General features: G+C 37.5%; 1 protein-coding gene across 1 annotated transcript; it reads left to right on the top strand.

Moving 5' to 3' along the window:
• On the top strand, positions 1-27,932 carry VPS4B (vacuolar protein sorting 4 homolog B). The gene is made up of 11 exons (XM_006141833.3): positions 1-283; positions 7,877-7,988; positions 9,053-9,209; positions 11,572-11,639; positions 15,712-15,831; positions 17,654-17,810; positions 18,111-18,259; positions 18,739-18,820; positions 20,501-20,720; positions 23,779-23,919; positions 26,452-27,932. The coding sequence occupies exons 1-11, from the start codon at positions 257-259 to the stop codon at positions 26,551-26,553; spliced, it is 1,335 nt and encodes a 444-aa protein (XP_006141895.1). The 5' UTR covers positions 1-256; the 3' UTR covers positions 26,554-27,932.

Raw genomic sequence — 27,932 nt, forward strand, 5'->3', positions numbered from 1 at the left:
CGGCCAGAGGCGGGACCAGAGCCCGGACTAGAACCCACAGGGGCACGGACTGCGGAAGTTTTATGAGGGTCGGCGGCTGGTGAAGCTCAGTGTTATTTTGGAACAAGTTCTAGGAGGGAGGCGATCGCTCGGGTGCAAGAGCCATCAGCCTCCCTAGGTTTGGGGGCTTAACCCTGGGCACGATTCGACGTCGCTCGCTCCTGTTGGCTCTTTTCGCCCCTTGTTTCTTCCCAGGGAGCTGTCTCGCATTTCCGCCATGTCATCCACTTCGCCCAACCTCCAGGTACCTGCCTCGTCTCCTGCCTCCCTGGAGAGTCGAGGGGAGCACGGGAAGTGGGGTGGGGGCGGGAAGGAAGGAGGAAGCGGCCGCGCCCCTGGTCCGCGGAGGAGGGCGGGGCCCGGGCGCTGTCGCAGGTAGGGGAGGGGGCGTTTTCCCGAGGGAAGGTCGTTTCCGGTCTGCTCTAGGGGTGTGTCGAACCCACGGGCTTTGGGAGGTTTGACTTTTTTGGGGATTTATTTTGGTTTTTAAACCAGTCGACTTGAACCAAACTGGACAGGTCGGTCAGCGTAAGGGACGGGAAGAACGTAATTTTTGCTAAGCACTACTCCGGACTCGTTGAAAAGAGAGTGGTCGTAGTTCTCTTTCTCAGCATAGCCCTGTCTGAGCTGTCAGGTGAAAGAAGTATGAGAACAACCTGAAGTTAAGGTTACAACCAGCTTACATACAGTCTTCGTAAATTTATTGAACTTTATGTTTGTATGTGCCTTTTGTGTCTCCCAAATTGTATTATGTAAAATCGGGGAGTTCTTAATTCCTTTGCGACCCCACTTTCCCACCCCCATTACAGTGAGAACAGTGTTTTGTACAGTAGTTGTGGGATCGTAAAATTTTAGACTTGTCCGTCCTCCGCAGGACAGAATTCATTGAGAGAAGAAATTTATGTAACAGTGTCTCCTAGGCTTCAGTTCGGTAAGAACGTAAGCTAGACTCGAGGGCTCCCAGTCCAGTAGGTCAGTTTGGGACAGAAGAACAGTGTGGAATACCCACATTGAATCCTTGTCTTGGACCTCTGATGATTTACTGAACAGTCATTTATTGAATGCCTGGGACAGGAAGATCTCCTTAACCCAGGATAATTGATCAGGAAAGAAAGGACCAAAGTAGACTTATTTAAACAGAGATAAACGTTCACACACATGCATACCCAAGAGGGAGGATCTTATATAATAAGTTTTATTTTGTAACTATGACTCATATCTTAAAATAAGGAATAACTCATCTGTTGATATGTATATGTATCTTTTCTACCACGGTTGTATTGATGATTAACTAAGATACAATAACCTTTTCATTTTAAGATTTTTTTGTTTGTTTGTTTTTGTCGGCCACTGGGACCAGCAGATGGTGTAATGGTTATGGTTCTGGACTCCGATGTAGTCAACCATGGTTCAGGTCCTAAACCTAGTGGCCTAAAACTCATGCCAGGTGTGCATGCATGGGTGCCCAAAATCCTGAAAGAATGGAGAAGTTGAGGAGAAGAAATAGTGGTGTAGCCATCTCCCCACACCCCCTGTGTGTGTGTAAATCTCACATTCTATCTCTTTGACTCTCCCGCAAGCACATGCGCTCTATAGCAAGAATATTTCTTTTTAAAAAAAAATTTTTTGTAGCCCCATTCAGAAAGGGGTTTTGTTTGGTATTTGGTAAAAGTATTGTTCCTTTGAGCATTAAATATAATTTTCTTTGAAGTGCTCATCTTATCATCCTTTTGGGTTTGTCATTTGACTTTTTAAGTCCATCAGCTTTTTCATTGTCAGACTTTACATGTGATTTGGGCATTCTACAAAATAATCTTCATCCATTTACTGATCAGCAGCATGCATCATATTTGAAATGTTCTTCAGTAAATTCGCTAGAAATTGACCTATAACAGCAAAGCCATTGCAAGCATTTGACAGGAGGAATGATGAGTTACAATTTTGTTAGTGATTACTTCACATGTGTGATTTTTCATTCAACCTTTTCAACCTCTAACTTTAGAAATTCAGATAAAGACTATTCACACAATGAGTAATTTCCCACTGAACAAGGCAAAAATCCCTGTAGCTAGATGCATATAATATAATCAGAATGCAGACAACAAAAATTACAATTACAGAAGCACCCACAGGATGCTTTCTTTCTCACTCTTCCTGGGAGGAACACATGCCCTATAGAAAATTAAAAAAAAAGGGGTTGGAAATGTCTTCAAAATAAATAATTATTTAAAAACAAAACATAACAACAACCTGTGTCCCGGGGAGGAACAAAGCCCCATAAAAAAAAAAAAAAAAAAAAAAAAAAAAAAAAAACTTAAGAAAGACGTTAGGCTTCTGTCTGCATTTAAAAAGTGATGGAAGGAGAAGGAGATCAAATATCTTAGTGGACAGGAATTGATTCTAGAAATACAAAAGGGGATGCATTTGGGACTGAGGTTAAGGGGCAAAATAAATTCAGTTCTGAACTTGTTGAATTTGAAAACTGTGAGGACAATCAAATGGAAATGTCCAATGAACATTTGGATACAGATATACGTGTAGAAGTAGGCAGAGCAGCCTAGGTGGGAAATAGGATTCAGAAGTTATTAGCATGCAGATGGTAGCAGAGCTAATGGGCATAAAGAGTCATGCTGGATAGTGCAGAATTTACAAAATGAGGAGAAACAAGGTCAGTGTAGGAAACTCTACAAAATATCAGCATTTAAGGACAGAGAAACATTTAAAGAAAGTGAAAAGAATTATTAGTCAAGATTAAAATCCGAAGAGAATGCCGTCATGAAGGCCAAGAACGGTGACACTGGCAAGATACTGGTTATTTGAGTGCTGCAGAGAGGGAGTTTGCGATTAGAGATGTGTCTGTCGAGTTTGGTGACTAGGAGGCAGAAAACATTGCTGTGGGAGGAATTGGAGATGAGGAAACCAAGATGAGTTTGGGGTACCCTAAAAGATGATAGCTAGAGAGAGTATTAGGAACTGGGGCACCTTGGGGTATTTTGGTTTGGTTTATGAAAATAGGTATCTGAGTAGGACTTGGACACATCTTTCTGCTAAGGAGGGACCCAACACCAAGGGAAAGGCTGGGGAGAATGGTAGTGTGGCATGGCGTTGGTAAAGTTAAACTCAGAGGGAGAAGGTGAGGTGGGCTGAAAAACAGAGGAAGAATTAGCCCTCACAGACTGGGCTAGCATGTCTTTTCTCCTGAGATAGGTGGTTGTGGAGTTTACTCAGTTTCCTAGGGTTTTCTAAGATGGACATGCCATAGTCTCCTAATCTAAAAGCACAGCTCCAGATGTTCCCAACCTGTCTACTTCCATATGGATGACTGGACCATGACTGATCTTTGGGTAAAAGTACCAGGCACTGCTAGGTTCTGAGAATATAAAACTGTGAAGGCAACAAAGGTAGCCCTGGTCCTCATGGGGTTTATGTTCTTGACGGAGATAGGCAACAAACAAAAACCAAAAACACATACATGTGTGTACACATAAGACAATAATCCTGAAAAGATTAAAAGCATAGGAGTGAGATGTACAACTGTATTTTAAAATTAAATTCGGGAGTTATCAACATGAAGGTCATTGAAAACAAATGACATGGGGTGGGAATAAACAAGAGAAATGAAGCCCAGCCCAAGCTCTGAGGACCATGTTTTGATGCTGCTTGCAAGGGAGAGAATCAGCACAGGAGAAGAAGCTGGCAGAGGTTAGGGGATCCAGCAGAGTATGCTTAGGGGCTCAGCAGAGGACAACTTTTACTGACTTTCTAGAATATTGTTAAAAGACCAAGGTGAAGACTCAGCCTCTTTGGATTCACACACAGCCTTCATATGAGCATTTATTGATGTGATAAGCGAAAGAGAATAGACTCCTCTAGTGGGATTTTGGCCTTAGAAGGTAATGGAAGCAGCTGAGGTAAGGGTTAATTTGTGTCAAAACTTTCTAAAGGGGGACCAGCAGGTTGGATAATGGCTACATTGCTGGACTCCCATGTTGTCAACCACCGTTCGAATCCCAGACCCCATGGCTTAAATTCATGCCAGGCATATGTGTGTGCATGCGTGCCCAAGATCCCGAGAGGAGAATGGACGAGAAGGGATTGTGGCGTGACCAGGGGTGTGATTTCTCTCTTTCTGTCTCTCTGTCTCTCTCTGTCTTTCTGGCAAGCGCACATGTCCTATAGCAAAAACCTCTCCAGAAAAAAGAAAAGAAAAACCACTTTCAAAAGGACGGTTATTTGTATGCTGATAAATATCCACTGGAGAGAAATTGTCATTAGGAATTGACAGAGAGAGACTAGCCAAAGGGAGGAGGATTTTTGTTCATTTGTACAACAATTTTATTGAGTGCTAACATACACCAGTAGTGGTCTAGGCTTGGAAGCTCCAGATGAAGTCCTGTCCCCACAGAGCCTACCTTAGTGAAGGAGATAGCCAGGAAGTGATCATACAGGTAAGTACAGTGATGATAATGGGATAAGAGAGTGCAGGGGTGAGAGAACTAAAGCTGGAATGGAGTACACGTACCCTCTGATACAGCAGCGTAGGAAAGGTCTCTCCGAGGACTTGCTATCTAAACTTGGAGTAAAAATGAGGCTGTCATGCATCCATCTAATAAAGGAAGAACATTCTAGAATCAGTCGTTTTCAGGTTGCCTGAGAAAAAGACTAAAGGATCTCAGGTGAGATCCATACACAGCCAAAGCCTAGTAGATCGTGGCCTTAAAGTGGCAATGGGACACTGTGATCAAAGGTTGCTTTCGGGTGGCAAGCGTGAAAATGAGCTGACTAGGCACAAGGCTAGGTAGCAGGTTTGACAGATGTGTTACTGGATTGAACTAGAGTAGCAGTGGAGATGGTAAGGGTGATATTCTGAAAGAATACTTGGCTCCTTACCGTGCAAACATGGTTAATTTATTTCAGATGGAAAAATGCTAACAAAAACAAGGTTGAAACGGGGTGTTCATTGGGAAAAACAGATGCATACTCTCACAAGTCATCTTGGATTAAAAGTTTCACATTTGCCACCCAGTAAAGTAGCTTCACCCAGTTGCCCTCGACAGTAACATCTTATAAAACTAGTATAGCAACATAACCCGGATATTGACATTGATAAATCCCATCACTCTTACATTTTTGCAGTTTGATTTTACTTATTGTTTGTGTGTGTGTGTGTGTGTGTGTGTGTGTGTGTGTGTATGTTTATGTTTCTGTGCAGTATGTATCCACCGCCATCCCGTATATTCACCGCCACAGTCAAGATGCAGAACAGTTAACACACGCAGGATCCCTCATGTTAATGTCCTTTTATCACCATAACCACCTCCCTGTCTCTTCTGCCCACCGTTTCTGTCCCTTGGCAACACTGAACTGTTCACCATCTATAATTTTGTCATTTTGAGAGCATTATGTAAGTGTAATGATATGGTATTTAATCTTTTGGGAGTGGCTTTTTTCTTTTCTTTTTTAAGAGATTTTTGCTATAGGGTGTGTGTACTCACCAGGGAAACAGACATAAAGTGAGAAATTACCCCCTGGATGGATGACCACACCACAGTCTCTTCTCTTCCATTCTCCCCTTGGGATTTTGGGTACACCTGCACACGGACCCAGCGTGAGTTTTAAGCCATGGGATCTGGGACTCTTACCAGAGTTTACCATATGAGAGTCCAGTGACATAACCATTATGCCATCTGCTGGTCCCAGGGATTGGCTTTTTTCACTCAGTATGATTCCCTCAAGATTCATTACTGTACCGATAATTGATTCCTTTATGTTACTCCATAGGGTCAATGTATCAGAGTTTGTTTAACCATGCAACTATTATTGGACATCTGAAACATTTATGTACCAGTTTTTATGTGAACATAAGTCTTCATTTCTCTTGGATAAATGCCCAAGAGTGCAGTTGTTTATTCATATAGTAGTTGTTTATTTACTTTTGTAAATAAAGCAAAAAAAAGTTTCCCAGCGTGGGTGTATTGTTTTACATTCTGTTAGCAGTATGAGTGATCCGGCTCTGTGCATCTTTACCAGCATTTAATGTTATCACTTCTTTATTTTAGCCAGTCTGAGATGTATGTAATGATGTCTCATTGTGGTTTTAATTTGCATTTTCCTACTGATAATGATGTTGAGCATCTTTTCATGTGCTTATTTGTGCTGTATATATACTCTTAGGTGAAATGTCTATCCGTATCTTTATCCTATTTGTTTTTTTTAGATTATTTTTATTATTTGTTTCTTGGGGGAAAGGGAAAGAAAGGAAGAGAGATAAGCACCCCAACAGGGTCCTCACACTGCGTCTGCTCCTATCCAGCCAGGATCACAGGCACACATGCATTTTCTCTGCATGTACAGGGAAACCTTGGGATGAAAACCCAGGACCTTACAGAGCTTCAGCATCACAGAACATTGGGTTACTGCTGCAGCACTACAGCAGGCCGTCTTTTGTCCATTTTCTAGTTGGATTCTAAACTATGGCATTTTGAGAATTCTTCATATATTTTAGATACTGGTCACTTGTCGGATATGTGTTTTACTAGTGTTTCTACCACTAGGTGACGTGTCCTTTTATCCTTTTAACAGGATCTTCTACAAAAACAAAAATGTTTTTAAGTCAGGTCTAGTTTTTTTAATTTTTCATGTATGTATTGTCCTTTTGATGTTATTTGTAAGAACTCTGTTTAACCTTAGATCCTGAAGATTTTCCATGATTTTCTAAAAGTTTTATAGTTCCTGATCATTTTGAGTTAATTTTTGCAGCAAGTGTGAGGTTTAAATTGAGTTTTGTGTGTTGGCTTTTTGCTTATGGATGCCTAATTGCTCCAACTCCATGTCTTTAGAGGTCTGTTTTTCTGCCATTGACTTGCTTTTGTATCATTTTCAAAAATCACTTGGATGTGTTTGTATGGATCTGTTCCTGGGAAATGTTTTGTTTTCAATACTATAAAAGTAGTCCATGCTCATTATGGACACTTAGATGATGTGAAAAGTTTAAAAAAAAAAAAATCAATGAAATCTTATCAGAGATGAGCTCTGTTACATTTTCTTCCCATAATTTTCTTTTGTTTTGTATTTTGATGTTCTTTCAAATAATTGAACCTTGTGTTACATAAAAGGTTGTATCCTGACTTCCAAAAATGTCCATTATAAACTTTTCCTGTTATTATAAATATTTCTTACTATTTTTAACAATCCTTTAATATTGTGTGGCATCCTTTTACTGTTTAAATGTAAGTTTCCAGGTTTTGGTTTTGTTGTTTAAAAGACCTCTTGCTCAGTAAACTTGTCATTTAATTACTGGGTTGAAAGATTTGGATATTTGCACATACTTGATATTTCATTGTCCTTTTGTTTCCAAAAGGGTTTTACCCCATTTACAAATTCTGTTGCCGTATGTTTTAGACATAGCAGCATCTGTCTTGTTTTTTGCAAGTTTTCCTAAATGCTTTTTTTATTTTGAATTTCAGATTATTTGGTTATTCCTTAATACCTCTAAGTTTGACACTGAATCAAAATTATTTGAGAATCTTAGTGATTGATTCTAGATAAAATAATACTCAGATGACATTTATCTTTATAGGAAATGCAATTTGTATTTTGTAAAATTATAATTTATAATAAAATGCAGTTGTGATTTAAGGAGGTAAAGATGAATTTGTTTTAAGGTTACTTTTATTTTTTAAAAAAATCCAGTATTATTTAGTCCATATATATGTATATATATATAAATGTATATATACACACATACATATATATGTACATATACATAAACACATTTTTTCAGATTAATTTATTTATGCTTTGATTTTAATGTTATTATTTTGTGTTTCTCAAACAGAAAGCAATAGATCTTGCTAGCAAAGCTGCACAAGAAGACAAAGCTGGAAACTACGAAGAAGCCCTTCAGCTCTACCAACACGCCGTACAGTATTTCCTCCATGTGGTTAAATGTAAAGCCATAGTTTTATTTTTTTACGTAAAAATACTAAAAGAAACAGTTATTCTGTTACATTTATAAAAGTTACAATATAATGCCAGAAAATTATAAGCCATCCATTTGCAAAACTGTATCTCTTTCTTCCTAGTAATTATTAGTTTCTCAGACTTAACATACAAGTATCATGCTTTACTCAGTACTTTGTAGACCCGAACATCTTATAATATTACAAAGTCAGTGGAAATACTTATCTCACTTTACTGATATATACTCAAATCATGTGATCTGAGTTTACTCATTTGTAAGCATATGTTTGAAGATACTCTGCTTTGCGGGGAGATTGTATATACCTGTATATTATACAGAGATATAGTGCATATTTAACCTTGTGCCAGGCACTGTTCTAGGCACCTGGAATGAACAAAATCCTCTTCTTTCATGACTTGTAAACCGTGGACATAACTGAAGGCTTTCTTTTGAGCTTCTCCACTTAATTTTGAGGTTTTATGTCAAATGAAAGCAAGTCTAAGAATGAATAATATCATGAGAGATAAATGGGGCTAATTCCATGCATTACATATATTGCCAGAGTCCATATTTGAAAATAGCCCTTTACTACAAAAATCTTTATGTAGTAAAACTACTTGGTGGTACCCATAAGATTATGAGATGTTCATCCCTTTTTATGCTCTGAAATAAAGCTATGTACACACTAATGGAAGTGGTTAATACTGCTTTACTTCCATTTGTCTCTCTAATCATTGGTGTTTTTGTGAGACAAGCAAAAGGTACATCTACAAAATGTAAGAGATTGAAACCTACAGAACATTAAATACTTTCTAATTATGAAGTATTGTTTTGGTGAGATCTTTTTCTGACTGAAACCCACTGTTGATCTCTAACCTTGCTGGGGGAAGAGTAGAAAAAAGTTGGTAATCATTGGTTATGATGAGTTATAAGTGATCTACCCGTCTTCTCCCGACATACAAGTTCCTTGCCTGAAAGATACAGTGAAGGGTTGAAACCTTTCTCTATAGAATAGTAACGATAAAAACGCCTGTCACTTCTCTTCAATAGATGAAGCACAAGGTGAGAAAGCCAAGCAAAGTATCAGAGCGAAGTGTACAGAGTATCTTGATAGAGCAGAAAAACTAAAAGAGTACTTGAAAAAGAAAGAGAAAAATCCACAGAAGCCAGTGAAGGAGGGACAGCCAAGTCCAGCTGATGAGAAGGGGTATGTATTTGAAAGTATTAAATTGTATTGTATCTTTTAACTTTTAATTTGTGAAATGAATGTCCTTCTTTTGAACCAGATCTTGGAGACTGTGACTCGTGGGTCACAGCTGACCTGCTCCCTGGTTCTGTGAGTCAGGGTTATTAGAGCACAGCCTTGCTCATTTGTTTGCCCATTGGTGCCCGTGGCTGCTTCCATGCTAAAACAACAAAGCCGAGTGGTTGCAGTTAAGGCTGGGTGGCCAACTGAACCTGAAATATTTACTCTCTGGTCTGTTTCAGAAAAAAGTTTACTGACCCCTGGCTTGCCAAATTTGGGGATGATACGTATACCTCAGGGCACCTCCCCGCCCCCGTGACTGCCAACAGTAGGGAAAATGGTGATAGATAGGCACCTACGTACCCTCTGGTCATCTTCATAGTACCAAGTTCTAAATGTGATTAAGTCTTTCACCACACAGGCAAAATGAGAAGTAACTCTGATGATGTAAATAATTGTTTGGATATGTAATGTAAAGTTTGCGTGGATTGGCATTATATTTGCTTTATGTTGTCGTTTTAAAGAAAGTAACACAGCCTGATTATAAATATTGAAATCTGTTTTTGAAATGTCTTCCTAGGGGATGGATTCCTCACTCACAGATGTAGAATTTGTTTATTCAGTGCATATTATATGCAAAGCAAGCTCTATGCTAAGCAGTGGGAATGTATTCTAAACACATCCTCTCTGACATTCCATTAATTGGGGCCACATGGCACACACTTAACAAAAGGAGAGCCTGGGATGAGATTATCTAGCTGGGTAGGGCTTACAAGCAGTGAGGTTCTAGGTAGCTGCAGAGGTTGTGATTGATACCCAGAGCTCATGGTGTGCAGCAGCCCAGCAGATGGCCCCTGTGGTCATGAAGAGTCAAGTGTCTTCTAGGCCTGCTTGGGGTGTTGTGACTGCCACCACAGCCTGTTTTGAAGGACATGAGGAATACAGGAAGTAGTCACTTGATGCTTTGAACTATGTGGTGGAGTATAAAGAAAATTACAAGTTGAAGGTTATTTTCTCTAAAACATGACCATGGAACCAGGGTTTTCATGACAACCTCAGAATATTTTCTGCTTCTGGAACATTGACGTAACAAAAATCAAGTGACAGTTTGATTATATTTCAACTTAGGGTTTCTCATGTGAAAGTGAGGACATTTAGTGTAAGACAGGAATTCCAAACATGAAATCACTGGGAAGAGTTAAGTTGACTTTGTTCGTTTGGGTCTTCCCACTGTTACTGAGATTCCTGTGGCAACAGAACCATCCTCTCTTCCGTTGTCTGTTAAAGCTCCTCTGCTCTTGTTAAAGGCCCTGTTAATGGTCTCCTTGAGATGGTTATCTGACAAGGGGATGGTAGCAAAGTTTATTTCTTCCATGAGCAAAAAAAGATGGAGACAGCACTCCCCACAAGGTTGATGCCACAGTCCACTCCGCCAGCCTTCTGCCGACTTTGGATCATGGAATTTCTTGTGTAGCATAGTCAGGGTAGTCTCTAGACTTGAACCCAGAACCTTCCCATGGGGGATTGCCTCAGAGTGTGATGTTTTAACACTGTTCCTATATATAATATCTGGCCCATATATAATACCTTATATTTTTAAAAATGAGACAATACTTTTTTTTTTGCTTTATCACTTTTTCCTCTCAATGATGTATAAGGAACATCTTTCCTATAAACTATTTCTACAGCATCATTTTCAAAGATTGGACTATATTTTATCAAATGTTAATCCCCATAATTGAACATAAATTATTTCTCTTTTTTTTCCCCCATTGGGCACATTGTGGGCATGATTATTCTTATAGTCAGCTCCTCAGACTCATATAAAATCATTTACTCAGTATAAGTTCCTAAGTATGAAATATTGTTTTCATCCTTTGAAACCTCCAGACTAAGGATTCTAGACCATTGTGCCATATGTAATTACTGTTCTGGGTTTTTTTCTCCTAGGATGACTTTTTGTTCTCATTTGTTTTGGCTTGGTCTTGGTGTTTTTATTGTTGTCTGCGACTTTCCTGTAATTTGTCTTAAACCCTTCATGGAAGGATGTGTCGGGCATGTGTCCTACATAAACAGGCCTGTCGTGGGGACTTGGAGCAAGTTGCCGACTTCATTCTGGCTCTTTGTCTCTTTCCTGGTAGTTCCCTAGTGATTGATGTGTGCTTCCTGTTTTAATGTATCCTTAAAAGTAATACAATAAGAATAACTTGTGCGAATGTCTTATTTTTCCACTTGCAAATATTTCAGGTAAATCTTTCCTTCATTTTTGCCTTATTTGATAGCAATGAGTGATCATTTGAATATATTAAATTCTTTTTATTAGGAATGACAGTGATGGGGAAGGAGAATCTGATGACCCTGAAAAAAAGAAACTGCAGAATCAACTTCAAGGTTGCTTTAGATTTCATTTTTAAATTTACTCTCATTAAAAAGAGTCATAGTGAATTATCTGTTTGAATTGTTTTATTTCCCTTCTCTATTCAAACAAGGCTCAAGAACTGGCTTTGGTTCCCAGTGTTCATGTTCTAGCTTTATTTAGCAATTTCATACACTTTGCCCTCTTAGGGTCTCAGGTGGCTTGCTTGTTTTCATGTAAAAATATTGTTTGATTTGTAAGTCAACTTTTCTTTCATTTTGTGTGTCTACCCCCTTGTAGTACGTAACGTTTATGTTATTAGCACGCTGTTCAGACTGATGGTATTAACTCTACCACCATCAGAGGACCAGACGAATTGGCTTTTATTGCTGTGGCTGACTTATTAATGCCTATTTCATGTTTCCTTCCTGCTCTTCATCTGCTTTTCAGTGCTCTCATTTACATTCATATCTTTACATGGCATTGCTCTCTTAAAGCTTTCTGTTTTTCCCTTTCACCCCTACCCAAGCCCTTTCCTTCTATTCTCTACTGCAGTAGAGCGGCATCGTGGAGGAGCGTAGATACTGGCTTCACTCAGATCTGGATTTCACTCACAGGTCTGCCATTTAAGAACTTTCCAACCGTGGGCCAGTTTACTGCCTTCTCAGTCTGGGTCCCGACATCTTAAATGGAAATTAATTACATCTTCCTTTCAAGGCTATTAAAAGATAAATGACAAATAAAAATTGTATAATATAGCTAACAAACCCTAGATACATAAAAGTTGTTTGTATCTAAAAAGGCATCTATTTAATTTCTGGTTTTCCTCTATTGCTGAGATTTGATTGTTCCTTGTTATACTACCTAATGGTTTTTCATACTGAATGTTATGCTCAGTTGTTGGTAGCATGTATTTTATTCATTAGAATCTTAATAGAAATGTAAAACTGGGAAGGATTTCCATTGAAGAGGCTCAGCCTTCATTTAACCTAGCCTTCCTATTCCTAGCTTAGCTGACCTTTACCCTTGTTAGACTCGTGTCATCATTTTGGTCATATTTCTGTCTTACCTACCCCACAAGAACATATGCATAAGAGAACACCATAAGGGTAATATCTCGAAGGCTGTACGGTGATTGAGGATATAGAGCATCTTGATAGGCCAGGAACTAGCTAGTGAATATAGACAGGGCAGAGCCTTTGGGTCCCCACTGCCGAAGTGGTGTCAGCCCGCATTGTGCAATAACAAGTTTGTATTGGGACACCAGTGTTTGGTGTCAGGTAACCGTATTCCAGTTGTAAGGCAGGAAGCTTTTTCTGTCTGTTATATGGGTTTTGGTTTTGTATCCCATCCCCACATTTTTTTTAAAATGAAAATTGGATTGTATCTTTAATTTTGAAAAAGACACCAATTTTTAATTGAAATTTCTCTAAATTCTCTATCAGTTATGATAAAGGCCAGAGAGATTTTTTTTAAAATACAAATGCTTGAAACATTTCAGTATGGAAGTTTATTTGGAGTTTCAGGATGAAATATAATAAAGTATGAAGTGAGTCTGAGCCTCTCATATCCGAGAGTTCTTTTTTTCCTCTAACCTTTCAATTTTTTGATTTACTGATGGATCTCATTGTATAATATCTTTTCTTTAGAAAATTTTCATTTTTTACTGAAACTATAGAAAATGGATTTACAAGGCTGGCAGGTGGCATGGTGATTAAGGGCGCTGGACTCCCACGTGGTCGACTGTGGTTCAAGCCCCAGACCTGACAGATTGTTTTCTCACTTTCCCACTCTTTCTCTCTCTCTCATTCACTCTGTCCCTCTTTGGTCAAATTAAAATAAGTAAATCAATAAATTAAATAATTAAAAATAAAATGGATTTGCAACATTAAGTATAATTCTTGTTAAAAGTGGGTTTATAAGGAGCCAGCAGGTGGCTGCTGGTTGTGGCAGTGGAACAGGGTTAACCACAGTTTGCATCCCAGACCCGGTGTCTTGCTTTCTCACTTTCCCTCTCTCTTTCTGTCTCTCTTGTGAACTCATGTGAAATAATAATAATAAATAAAAGAAAAATAATTCTTTAAAAAATGGGTTTATTAATTGAGTTTTCTGTTAGGTAGTTTTGATTTTGTTGACTGCAAGGTTAAATAGTATAATAGTGTAGTCAAAGGTTGGGTTAATTATATAATTGGAAGTAAATTATATAATTGGAAAATTTGTATGTTCTAATAATTACACCCCCTTTTTAAAATTTACAAATGATTAAATTTTTATCAGTAAGCATTCTAAAGTCACTTTTAAACTTGAAGGAGGAAGATATTAATTAAACTGAAAATAAATTATGACGTTTTTAAACTCTGTAGCAAAAATCATGTTAGCCACATGACATATCGTATAAATTTACTTTAATTAACATGAAATCATATATGATGTAGATACAGTTGTCCCCACTTATCTGCAAAGGGATAATGTTCCCAGACCTCCCGTGGATGCCGGCAACCACAGATGATAAAAGCTTAATTTATAAATTAGACCAAATAAGAAATGAACAGCAATAAGTAGTAATAAAATAGAGCAGTTACAACAGTATGCTGTAATAAAAGTTATGTGAATGTGGTTTGTCTCTCCCAAAATACCTTATTGTACTGTAACTCACTTATTTTTAGACTGAGCTGACCACAGGTAACTGAAACCACAAAAAGGGAAACTGCGGATAAGGAAGGGACTACTAAATTTTGTCTTGTAGGTTCACTAATCTTAATGAGACATGAAGAAACAAATTAGCTGTTTTCTTTATACTAATCTGAACTGTTAGAACACAAAAAACATTTATGGTTTCGTTTCAATCTAGTTAAGTAAAGATTTTCATATTTGAGGGAAATAAGTTACAGACTGTAGCTAGTCTTACAATAATAGGCAGGTAATCTTTTTCTAACAAATGAAATGACCTATAAGACCAATTTCAGAGAACCATGGATTGTGTAAGTGATGGTGGGTGTTTGTTACACTTAAAACATCTTCTGAGAACAAGCTGCTTCGTAGTTTATAGTTGAAAAGTTTTTGTAAATAACTAGAAAATTCTGCCATAGTCTACAGTCAAACCCTTTGTGGACTCTTGTTGGAGCAGTTGATACGGCTTTTGCATATTCCACATTCAGAAACTAAATCATTCACTTAAGCAACTTTGCTTATTACAAAAATTATAAATAGGCCTGTTTAGAAGCTACATTATAAATGTGGCAAATCTGGGACCAGCAGGTGACATAGTGGTTAAGGCGCTGAACTCCCACATGACCAACTACAGTTCAAGTCCCGGACCCAGTGGCATGAAACTTAAGCCAGGAGCATGTCCAAAATCCCGAGAGGAAAATGGAGGAGAAGGGATTATGGCATGGGCATCCCCCTGGGGGTAGGGGAGATTTCTTGCTTTCTGTCTCTCTGCCTCTTTGGTGAGCGCTTGTGCTCTACAGCAAAATTCGCTCTCTCCCCCAAAAGTGGCAAATCTTAGGATAGTACTACAAATCGATAGGGTGTACGGCTTTTCCATCATCTGCTTCCATTCCATCCCCTTCTTTCTCCTTTCCCTTTTCCCTTCTTCCTATCCTCTAGTTAAAGATGTTGAGCGTATTTTCTCTCTGTATTTGAAGAGAATGTTAGATCACCATTTGGTTAACAGGAAAAAACTATCCCCATTGAACAAGTATTTTTTATTACACCAGAATCAATATATTCAAATATTATAACCAATTTATATAATGGGACTTTTTCAAACACACTAAATACGCATTATATCATTTAATTCTTATACTGATATGAGTAGTTTGTATAGATGGCATTATTTTCATTTCACAAGGAAGGAAGTGGCAATTAAAAGGTTAACTGGCTTAACCTTAATTAACTAAGCTATTTAGTCACCCACTCAGGCTTCTGACTTGGCTGACGACCCTCTGAAAACTACTTCCTCATTGCACTGTTTCAAAAGGTTTTTAGTGCATAAACTTTTTCAAACAATATTATACCACATTTTTTTAATGTAGTTATTTCATGTTGTCTTCTAACATTGATGAAATAGTCTTCTTAAATTAAAAGTGACATAATTTTTTGTAGGTGCCATTGTTATAGAGCGACCAAATGTGAAGTGGAATGATGTTGCTGGTCTCGAAGGAGCCAAAGAAGCACTTAAAGAAGCTGTGATACTGCCTATTAAATTTCCTCATCTTTTTACAGGTGAGATGACTTTTAAATAATTTTGATTTTGATTTTAAATGTATTGGTGACTGAAGTGGAGCATTATGAATTCTCATCAGCATATCATTTATTAAATAAATCCTGTTATAAGGTGGTGATATTTTACACAAGACGTTGTAGTCCCCATGCCTATCCATATTTGCTATACACATTGCAGAGCAGCCTCAGTGCTAACTAGTAGGTGAAGGGGAAATCACTAGCACAGTGGAAGACTGTGCACTCACCTCCCGTAGTGTACAGCTACATACTGAATTTATATCTACACTGTAATTTATTGGAGAATGTCCACATCTGTTATAAAGATTAAAAAGCATGTTATAAAATTGTATAGTGTAATTCCACATTCGTTATATGAATGCATGTACCAAGTAAGTGTACATGGATTTATATAAAAATGTTAAACAAGTGCCTAGGACATTAAAATCGTAGGTGCATTTTTATTTTTCACTTGATTTTCATCTGAACTTTTCATGAATTAATTTTTTAAGAGTGTTTCCATTTCTCAAAAAAGAAGAGTAGAAATTACCTAACTGCTTCAGATGACGTACATACCCTCAGGTAGCAAAGGACAGCCTGTCTAACTGAAGAGAAAGTTGATGCACCGTCTGCTGATAGTTTAAGTTCTGCTTCCAGGTGTAAGTGACCTGTCTCTGCCAACCCATTTCTTCACATTGTCCTTTTGGTGACCAAGCCCTGGGTCTGTGATATGGCTACACCCACAGACTAACAGGTTTCTCCTTTGGAAAACAAGCTGCTGTATGTAGAGAACAAATCTGTGATGTTGGCCTCTAACTGAACAGGTCAAGACAGCGATGTCGTATAGGGCAGTGATGAAGAGCAAAGAACCTGTGGGCCACACGTTGTCTACCTCGCTCGAAGGTACGACTTACAGCCCAGCCCAACTGCAAGAATGTGAAACTAACAGTTATGAAAGCTGGCGTCCTGAGCCTAATGTACTTTATATTACTGGTGTGAGTAATATAAAACGGGTTCAGTCATAGCGTGTACCTCTCATGTCCTGTTCACACAACATGACTGAACTCGTTTATTCTAGGCTTTCCCAAACTTAAGTTATTTAAGTATCATTACTATGAATTTTTCCACATACGTGCACCATTACTTTTATTTTTTCATTTTTTTAGGTTTTTACCATAATACTGAATTACTGAGAGAGAGAGAGAGAGAGAGAGAGAGAAAGAGAGAGAGAAAGTACACAACTGACGTAATTCTCAAATCACCAGGTCCAGGACCCAAACCACTCAGTTGTCCATGTAGGATCCAGCTGCCTTAACCACCATACCACCTGCTGGCCTTCCTGGGTTTTTTGTTTTTGTTTTTGTTTTTGTTTTTAAGTTAGTTCCTCCTGTGAATGGGTAAGAGAGTGAGTGTGGACCCCCCAGGTCCGTGTCAGTCTCCTCCCTGCCTTCAGCCACCTCTGGCCCCTGGTTACATTTTTTAGTTTCTGCAATAGGGTATGCGTGTACTCACCTGAGAGAGAAAGAAAGCTAGAAATTACGCCCCAAGGGAATGGCCACACTGCAGTCCCTTCTCCATTCTCCTCTGGGGATTTTAGACACACATGCTTACGTACTTTGCGTGTTTTTGAAGCCACTGGGTCCAGGACTCAAACCTCTCAGCCATGTGGGATCCATTGCCTTAACCACCATGCTACCTGCTGGCCCCTGATACATTTTTATTCTTATTGGTAGCTCTAGCTCTGAAAAACCTTTTCACAGTATTCTTCAGTGTGGATATCTATGATAAATGAAATTCTCATGTTTTGTTTTTATGCAAATTCTAGGCAAGAGAACACCTTGGCGAGGAATCTTATTATTCGGGCCACCTGGAACAGGAAAATCTTATTTAGCCAAAGCCGTAGCAACAGAAGCAAACAACTCAACATTTTTTTCAATATCATCCTCTGACCTTGTTTCTAAGTGGCTGGGTGAAAGTGAAAAGTAAGTCGTAAGTCAATCTTTTTTTCAGTTTTTCCTTTACCTTGTAGTCACTGTATCAGTCTAACGTATTCATTCCCGTGTCAGATCAGTCCCTAGTTTGGAGTTTACTGCATAGGAAAAAGACAACACATACATATAATGTAGTAAATTGTGATCACCCAGTTAAAACATTTTTATTTTCCATATCTCTGAGCTTTTGGGGGGGTTTTAATTCATGGAGTTCTTACTATATTGGTATGCTAATTTGTTTTATCTTTTACTGTTTTTTCTCAGAGACTGAAAGTTTTTATTTGTTTTTAGATTAGTTAAGAACTTATTCCAACTTGCCAGAGAGAACAAGCCTTCCATTATCTTCATTGATGAAATTGACTCTCTGTGTGGTTCAAGAAGTGAAAATGAAAGTGAAGCTGCACGCAGAATTAAAACAGAGTTCCTGGTACAAATGCAAGGTACTAGTACTGATGTTTATAATAGTTTGTTTTTCATTATAAGACTAAGGAAAAAAAAATAAGCAGAATTTCTCTATTCTAATTATTTCATTATGCTGTGTTTCATTCTGATCGTCTTCATCTGCATAAATAATTCTTGCTTAGTTGTAATCACTTGCAGGACTTACTGATAGAAATAGTGAAGAGATTAATATATTCATTTGCAGCAGTAATAAAATCAGAAATGTGCAGACTTATGATCTTTCAAAAAATATTTTGAAAATGATATTAATAGTAGACAAACACTATTTAGTTTGGGGGGACTAGTTATATGATATTGTAGTAATATGATATTAGATTAAATGTAGTTTCTTTTTCAGAGAGACTCAAGGTGAGACCCTTTAATGTTAAAGTACAACATTTAATAAAGACAAACAGAAGAGGTTTAAAGATCACCAAAGTGACAATTTTTATTTTTTTAATTCCCTATTTTAATGCAGGGGTTGGTGTGGACAATGATGGGATTTTGGTTCTGGGAGCTACAAATATTCCCTGGGTTCTGGATTCTGCTATTAGACGAAGGTATGATGATACAGTAAATGTCTTATTAACAGCTACGGATGTAACAAGTAAATGATAACACACTTTGTCTAGTGAGGAGACATTCCAGTAACTGCAAAAGATTTTTGATATGCCCTAACCTTGTCTGGGAAGGAGGTTTGGCCCTTTGCTGGTTGGTTTGCCTGCTGTGTTGAAGATGGAAGATGTCCACTTACTGCAGTCTTTCACATTGGAAAATGCATTACCTCATGCTTCCCTTTGATTCTCATTAGGCTTAGTGGGGAGTGATGCTTCGGGAATTTACAGAGGTAATTTTATATTCCAGTGAAAACCCTTTATATAAAATTTTAGGAAAATGACCATTATGCAAGTCAAAGTAAGATAACCAAGATACATTTTTTTGTTTGTTTTGGAGAGATTTTTGTTATAGGGCACATGTGCTCTCTGGAGAGACAAAGAGAGACAGTGAGAAATCACCCTCCAGGGGCGATGACTACACTGCATTCCCTTCGCCTCTCTCCTATCGGGATTTTGGGCATGCAAGCACATGCGCACGTGCCGTGTGAGTTTTAAGCTGCCGGGTCTGGGACTCGAACCGCGGTAAACTATGTGAGTTCAGCAATGTAACCATTGTGCCATCTGCTGGTCCCCCAAGATATTTTAGTGAAAATAATTTACATGTCTGATTTTCAGTTGAATATGAAACTTTCCAAATACTGAAATTCTAAGAAGGCCACGCCAATTTATTATTAATAAAACTTAGTACTTCTTATATATGACACAGTATTACTTGTTCCAGATGTGCTCATTGTAATAAAGTGGACATCTTGGGTAATGAAGATCTAGTCTATAAAATTTTGAGTAATTTCATTGCTTTCAGTTTAAAGAATTATTCTGTCATCTCTACTGTTTAAGTTATTAATCATGAAACTGTTGATCAGGCAGTCAGTACAATTCTGCAGGAAACTAATTCCATAGGACGCTGCCTTTTTTTTTTTTTTTAAATAAGAGGCTTTTGCCTCAGGGCATGTGCACTCACTGGAGATAGACAGTTAGAAAGTGAGACATCACCCCTCCGGGGGGCATGGCCACACTGCAACCCTTCACATTCATTCTTCTCCTGAGATCTTGGGCACGCACACACATGTGCCTGGCGTGAGTTTCAAGCTACCAGTTTGGGACTTGAACTGCGGTCAGCCATATGGAAGTCCAGCAACATAACTGCTGAGCCATCTGCTGGTCCCTACGACGTGTCTTTTTATGTCATGAATTCCAGACATACACACTCTGTGACCAAAACAACCCAAAAATCATGTGAGAAAAACTAAGCCACTTTATAATGGTTCTCTGGCCGTTTTATTTGGTCATTTTTAAATGTGCTCTGGATTTCGTCCCCTTTTTTTAAATTTATATTTAATTCATATATATTATACATAATTCATATGTAATGTATATAATGTATATATAGTTTAACTCTGGCACATATGGGTCCTTTTATTAGGTCATCAGGAAAGTCGTGACATATTTTTCTGTTTTCCGTGTAAAAATGTGTCATGACTTTCCCACCAGCCCAGTAATTTATTGAGCTTAACCTGGTATAATTGAAACTATCTAAATACCTTTTTCTTCTTGAAAATATCCTAACTTAATTTTATATATATATACAAATAATCCTTTATATAATTTGTCTTTTACTTTAAGATTTGAGAAACGAATTTATATTCCTTTGCCTGAAGCCCATGCCCGAGCAGCAATGTTTAAACTGCACTTGGGGACCACTCAGAACAGCCTGACCGAAACAGACTTCCGAGAACTCGGGAAGAAAACTGACGGTTATTCAGGAGCAGATATAAGTATCATAGTGCGTGATGCACTTATGCAGCCTGTTAGAAAAGTACAGTCAGCTACTCATTTTAAAAAGGTAGGTAACATTCATCTGTCCTCTCACGAGTATGTGGGTGTGGTTTTACACAGGGTCTTGCTGTGTTGTGATCCTCCTGCCTCAGTCTCCTGAACAGCCGTGACACACATGTACTACCATGCCCACCTTTTTTCTCAGGGTGGTTTGGGATCGAACCTGTGCCTCCCATGTGGCCTCAGCCTGCCAGGGAGCAGAATCCAACATGCACTATAACAGTCAAGCCTATGTATTTGTAAAAATCAAGGTTCAAGCCATCATTGGTTCATGTTCAGTGCATTTGGAAGGGTTTCAGTGCTGTGTACAATAAAATAAACAAGTTTGCATAACAGACACATTCTGCTTTATCCCCAATAAAGTGTATTTATTAGTAACCATTGTTAATGATCCCGAAGTGTTTTAAATTTTTTTATGGGATGATTTTTGAAGTGTTTATTATTTTGATGTAGGTATAGGAGCTTACATACATAGTTATAAGGCAGCCTCTGATGTAACTGAAATATCATTGGGCAGAGTATAGTGCATTTTCAACTCACAAAGTAAAAGTAATAGTAGCTAATATCTTTTTTTATATTCTCTTGCCTGGGACGGTGTTCCGTCATTTTTCATATCATTTTTTTTTTTGGTCCTCCTGTAAACTACAAACTTGCATGTCGCAAGCTACTTGCTGGTTGGTAATCTGGGCCTTATAGGCCAATGCAGTTTACCACAGTGTTGCACTAGAGTAGGACAGAGGGGTGATTTGTCCCAGTGAAGTGTTCTTCAAAATCTCAGCCTCCCATTCTGTATCCTACCTTTCCTGTGAATGCACTCATTTGTCTCTGAGAACGTCAAGCATATATATAGCTGAAATACAGTTTTGTGAAAAGACCACAATCTTGGGCAGGCAGGTGACAGAGAGGTTAGGTGGCTAGATCCCACACGACCAAGTGCGCACTTTAAGCTCCAGACTTGGTGGTTTGAAAAACACACCATGTACATGTGCATGCTTGCCCAGATCCCAAGAGGACTTGGAATAGAGAGGATTGTGGCATGGCCATCCCTCCTGGGGGTGATTTCTCAGTTTCTCGCTCTCCATCTCTCTCTGTCTGGTGAGTGCATGTGTCCTATAGCAAACTGGAAATAATAATAAAAAAGACATTGGTCTTCAGATACTCAATTTAAATAAAGTGGACCAGGTAATTTAGACCAGCCCCTTTGCTGTGGATACCAGCAGTATCCAGTACTACTCAGGAACACAAATGTGAAAATCCTAAAAAATTACTAGCAAGTTAATCTCACAATATGAGAAAGACTGATACTGGTTAAACATCCCTATCCAAAAATCTAAAATGCTCCAAAATCCAAAACTTTTTTAGTTCAGATGTCATACCACAATTGCAGAATTCTACACCTGTTCTCATGTGATGGGATCACAGTCAAAATGCTACAATACAGAATTGCATATGAAGTTACCTTCTGGCTGTGTGTGTAAGGTGTTTATGGGACATGAATGCATTTTGTATATAGATTTGGGTTCCAACTCCAAGATATTTCATTAGGTGCGTTCAGATATTTAAAAATCTGAAATTAAATCTAAATCATTTCAATCCCAAGCATTTTGGATAGGGATATTTAACCTATACACCACAATTAAGTTACATATGTTTGTCTGTTATATACTACAATAAAAATGTTTAAGTTATGAGCTTAAATTAAAACCTGAATTTGAAGCTTGGCACAATTTACTTACTAGCTCCTTGAACGAATTGTGTTCCCTATTTAAGGCTCATTTTTATCACACCTAAAATGGGAATGGTAACAGTATTTCGAAGTGCTGATATGAGAATGAAATTAATTCATAGTTATAAACACCGATCACGGTACCTGAATAGGTTGGTAAATATTCGTAAGGTGTCCTTCTTTGAGCATTACAATATTGAAAGAACTGTACTAGGCTCAAGATGAGGTTCATGACACAGGCAACATATTTTTCTCCTAAATTCTCTTTGTCATTTAGAAACTGTAAGATTTTTAGGAAAAAAATTCTTCCATACCAAGATCTTATTTAAGTCTGTATGTTGCTGTCATGGTGGAGTACATGATCTGAAACTAGGTCCTCAATCAGACACAGGCGAAGCAGCCAGAGTAGTTTTAACATTTAGAGGTTTGGATCACCAACTGTAGTAAACTTTTCTGTGACTCTATCCTTTATTCTGTTGTCAAGGCTAATTATTTCAACTAGCACAAACAAATTTGCCTATTTATTTAAATTTTTCATATGTCTAAAGTACATATCTGAAACCAGAGGTAGATCAGTAGCAATCAAAAAGACAAAAATTTCTCACTTCATGTACTTGTCATTTTTGTGAGGAAGAAAACATGGGCAATAAAATACACATGATTAATAAAATGAGAATGCATGTTTTCTCCACACGTATACTGGTCCTGAGGTAATTATTTGAAGGTGATCGTTAAATAGAGGTGAGAGCAGCCACCAATTGGACACAGATCTGTTGCCCTTCTCAGTATTCGCATGGGACTTTAGGTCAGAAGCGTTCTTTTTGTGGATATTGTTAAAAATTTAAGTAAGTGATACATCATAAGATAGCATTGAAATTACATTTAGCATTTGATTTTGTGCTTACTCTAGAAAGCATTTTTTCCAAAAAGACATTTAATTTCAGCCTGAAACTTCTAAATATAATAGATGTAACGTGTCTATTTTTGGTCTCTGTGATTATAACCACTTACAACAGCATTAGAGAAATAAAAGTGAAAGCTTAGCCACAAGTTAGTGTTTCTTTTCTTTTTTTTTAAACTCACTTTCTCCATATGGCCATGTAAGTAATTGATTATAAGAAATTTCAAAATACCGAAAAGCATCAAAAAAATTAAATCAATGAAAATCTATCCCATCTCTGAAAGATAACTTTGTGTTTTATATTCTTGTACTTTTTGAAATAAACATTTTAGCAAAACATAACTATTAATACAGCTTCAACTATTTCTGATAACAGCCTTAATCTTAATGCTTATTTAATTTGCTCAGATAAGTATTTCAGGCGACTGTTTATTACAGGTTCGTGGTCCTTCCCGAGCAGACCCTAACAGCATTGTAGATGACCTGCTCACGCCCTGCTCTCCAGGTGATGCTGGTGCCATTGAAATGACGTGGATGGATGTCCCTGGGGATAAACTTTTGGAACCAGTTGTTTCCATGGTTAGAATTTTTTTTTTTTTTTTAGATAACATTTACTTTGTAAATTGTACTTTGTAATACACTAGATAAACTTTTTGGTTATATAAAGTTAGCTGGAAAATGTTAGTATGAAAATAGTATGATTAGGCATGTGTATCTAATATTATTGACTCACTTTAAAAATTGTAAAAATTTGGACCAGCAGATGGCGTAATGGTTGTGTCACTGGGCTCTTGCATGGTTGACTGTGCTTCGATTCCTGGACCTGGTGGCTTAAAACTCATGCCAGGCATGTGTGCATGAGTGCCCAAAATCCCGAGAGGAGAATGGAGGATTGTGTTGTGGCCATCTCCACTGTAGGTGAGTGCCTCGCTTTCTGTCTCTCTTCTCTCTAGCAAGCACATGTGCCCTATAGCAAAAATCACCCTTAAAAAAAAAAAAAAAAATTGTAGGGACCAGCAGTTAGTGTAATAGCTATGTTGCTGAACTTCCATGAGCCGACCATAGTTCGAGTCGCAGACCCAGTGGCTTAAACTCATGCCAGGCACATGTGCGTGTGTGCCCTAGATCCCGAGAGGAGAATGGAGGAGAAGGGATTGCGGCATGTCCATTTCCCTGGGGGGTGATTTCTTACTTTCTGTCTCTCTGTCTTTCTGGTGAGCGCACATGCCGTGTAGCAAAAACCTCTCAAAAAAAATATTGTAGAGATTAATTGAACTTTTAGAGTAATGATGTTTGAAATATTTTCTTAGGATTTAAGGAAAGTTTAATCTTCAGCAAAAAGGCTATTTATCTTATTTTTAAAGAGAATTATTAATTTTATTTATTATTTTATAATTTGCTATAGGGCACAGGTACTCACCAGAGAGAGCCAGAGGGACAGAGAAATTGAGAAAGTAAGCCATCAGTCTGGTACTTGAACTGCAGTTGGCCATATGGGAGTCCAGTGCCCCAACTTCCATGCCACCTGCTGGCCTTATGGCTATTTATTTTAAAACATAGGTTTCCAACTATAGATCTTGTAGCTGGAATATTATCTCAGAAGGTTCATATATACTGCAAAACTTATTGTTAATAAGACTTAACTGAAAAGTAGAGCTGGTAGAATTTTTCCCCTGAATCTCAGATTTTAAAAAGTAGTCAGAAATGCTAGTTAGTGCTTGTGCCATACTGTTCATAAATGTTTTTCTGTTTTCACAAGGTTCCCGAGAAAGTTGAAATAATGCAGTTCTAAAAAACTTTTTACTGCATTTAAACAATTTTTGGTATAAAAATATTACATTTTCTGAATCAGCTCCATGACCTAGTGGTTAAAAGAGCTGGATCCCACTGACATGTATGTATATTTTTGTTAAGAGTGGTTTTTGCCATAGGGCACGTGCACTCACCGGAAAGACAGAGAGAGACACAGAGACAGAAAGCAAGAATCAACCCCCTGGGGGATGGCCACGCCGCAATCCCTTTTCCTCCATTCTCCTCTCGGGATCTTGGGCGTGCATGCACACGCACCCAGCGTGAGTTTAAGCCACCAGGTCCAGGACTCCAATTGTGGTTGACTACGTGGGAGTCCAGTGACATAGCCTTTACTCCAGCTGCTGGTCCCAGGACTATTATTCTATAAGGTATATTATAATATCTTTAGGAAACTTAGGTGATTGAAAAGTTATGCTTGTTATATTTTATTGTTGGTGAACAGTGCTCATTTTCAAAAACTTGTGCTTCAGTTACCTATTTTCAAATAACCTTTATGGTAGTTTTTAATTAATTTCCAGATGAGAAACTTTCATGCAATGTGTAGAAAGAGATATATTTATATATGTAGGTATCTGTGCTTTTGTTTATGTTTAAACACATTCATATGTTTCTGTTAATAACCATAATCCCTTTCTGAGAAGTTATTCAGAAACCTTTTTGTTTTATTCCTTGATACATTAAGTTTTTGTACTCTGTCTAGTTTTGAAGAGTTTACACCAACTTAGAGATTCTTTTTATCATTTTACATACTATTCTACAGGACACGTAATCTAGAAGTTAGTTTTTTAGTTGATCTCTGATATTTGGCATATTTTCTTACATTTTTATCTTAATTTTAACTAATTGTCTTAGTGTTCTAGGTAGTTGGTTTTTAGTAAGCTGTATTCTGCCTAACTCAAGTGTAAGTGAATGACTATTTCCCTTACTTAGAAACTGATCTCTTGTTTTAATAATAACCAGATAGAGTTGGAAATTAGATTATAAACCTACTCTGGAGGGCCTCCATCCTCAGTCTAAGAAGATCGTGCTTTCCATAGGCAATTGGAAGCCATTGAAAGATTCTGTCAGAACAGGGGAAGACATTGAAAGTTTCTTCGCAAAAGAAAAATGTTTTCAAAGATTCCTTAGAAAGTGTAAGAGGGTTTATGGTCACTAGTTTATGGCATACTGCAAATATTCACACTTAACTTCAGGTTAAGTTTATATTGATACTGTAATTTTTATTTTATTAAATCTGTTATTCATATCCTCTTCTCACCTTCCCACCCCCCACTCCCCTGGCCCTTTCCCCCCTTATAGTCTGATATGTTGCGGTCGCTGTCTAACACAAAGCCCACGGTCAATGAACACGACTTGTTGAAATTAAAGAAGTTTACAGAAGATTTTGGCCAAGAAGGCTAAACCAAAGACAAGGAAGATGTTTACCATATGTATTCTTTCTTTCATGGTATCTCGCCTTTTTTGAATGGCATTCAGATTATTTCCAGTAGAACTCTATTACCACAAGGAAATACACATCTCACTTCAAAGTTCCTTTCAGTTTTATATTGTACTTTTCCTCCTTTACCTATTAAATGCTATTAACAAAAATTATTAAAAAAAAAACAAATTAAAAAGAAATGAGTGGTATGTGGATGACAAAAAAAAATAGTTTATCCCCCCAAACATTAGAAGTTGATTGACATACAAATATTTAAAATTTTGTGAATGGTAGTCTTTACAAAGCATTTATCTTTTTTTTTAACTAAATGAAATAGGACTTATTTTATATTTTGAAAAATTTACACATCATTTTTATTATCAATGTAGTGTATTTACTTTATTAAAAAAATTAAAATGATAGAACCTTCACTCTCAGGGATGGGCAGTCAAACAGCAAAGAGCACTGTGATTGGCTTTGGAAGAGTTTGAATTGTGTCCTTGCCAGTGCTCTTACTTTTAATAGGTTGATATTTCTTTCTGTGTTGATTTAAATCATTTCTTTTAAAGCTGCAAGCTTTTATATTTAACTAAATGATACCTTTCACTGTGCAATCTCAAGAGAAAGACTTTCTAAATTAGGCTGTGTCTTTGCCTTGAATTAGAATATTGTCTATTTCAGTGTCTTTTTGTAGCAAGATTGACCAAAATAGATGGTAAATAAGTACATAATTTTAAAATAACTGTCATGAAATACTGTAATGGGAACCTTTGCTAATAATGAAATGGCCTCCCTCTGGATTATGGAAAGTTTCTTGTGTGTGATGTGGGGTGTGTGTGTACATATATGTATAATTATTGTTTTTTTAATACAGAATAGCAAGGACCTTGTCTTTCACATTTTAAGTTCAGGGAACAGTTTATCCTAGCCACTTATATGTTATCAGTGTAATGCTTTGTGAAGCTTTAGAAATGAGCTGATGTCTCATTGAATAATAAAATACATACATGGTATAGTTATTTTAATATCTTCAAATAAATAGTCTGAGGATGTGTTTTATACACATTAGCATCAACACAAGTTGTGCCTTGTCCATGTGCATTGGCTATACATGCAAAAGATTATTAAGTTAGCTAGAATGAGGTAGATTCTTTAATTACTTAAATACTGTAAAGTTCTACCTTGCAAATGCTATAGAATAACTTGCATTTTAAAGTATATTTGCACATTTTACCTATTATGCTATATGGTTGCCTTGGGTTTTCTGTACAGATTGTTTTTGTTAATATTGAATGGAAATCATAGGCCTGAAGTATGCTGTTCTTACGTGAAGTAAATTGATATAACTTACTATTGGTTA

The sequence above is a fragment of the Tupaia chinensis genome, unplaced genomic scaffold (assembly GCF_000334495.1).
Source record: "Tupaia chinensis unplaced genomic scaffold, TupChi_1.0 Scaffold000065_1, whole genome shotgun sequence".
NCBI classification, from domain to species: Eukaryota; Metazoa; Chordata; class Mammalia; order Scandentia; family Tupaiidae; genus Tupaia; species Tupaia belangeri.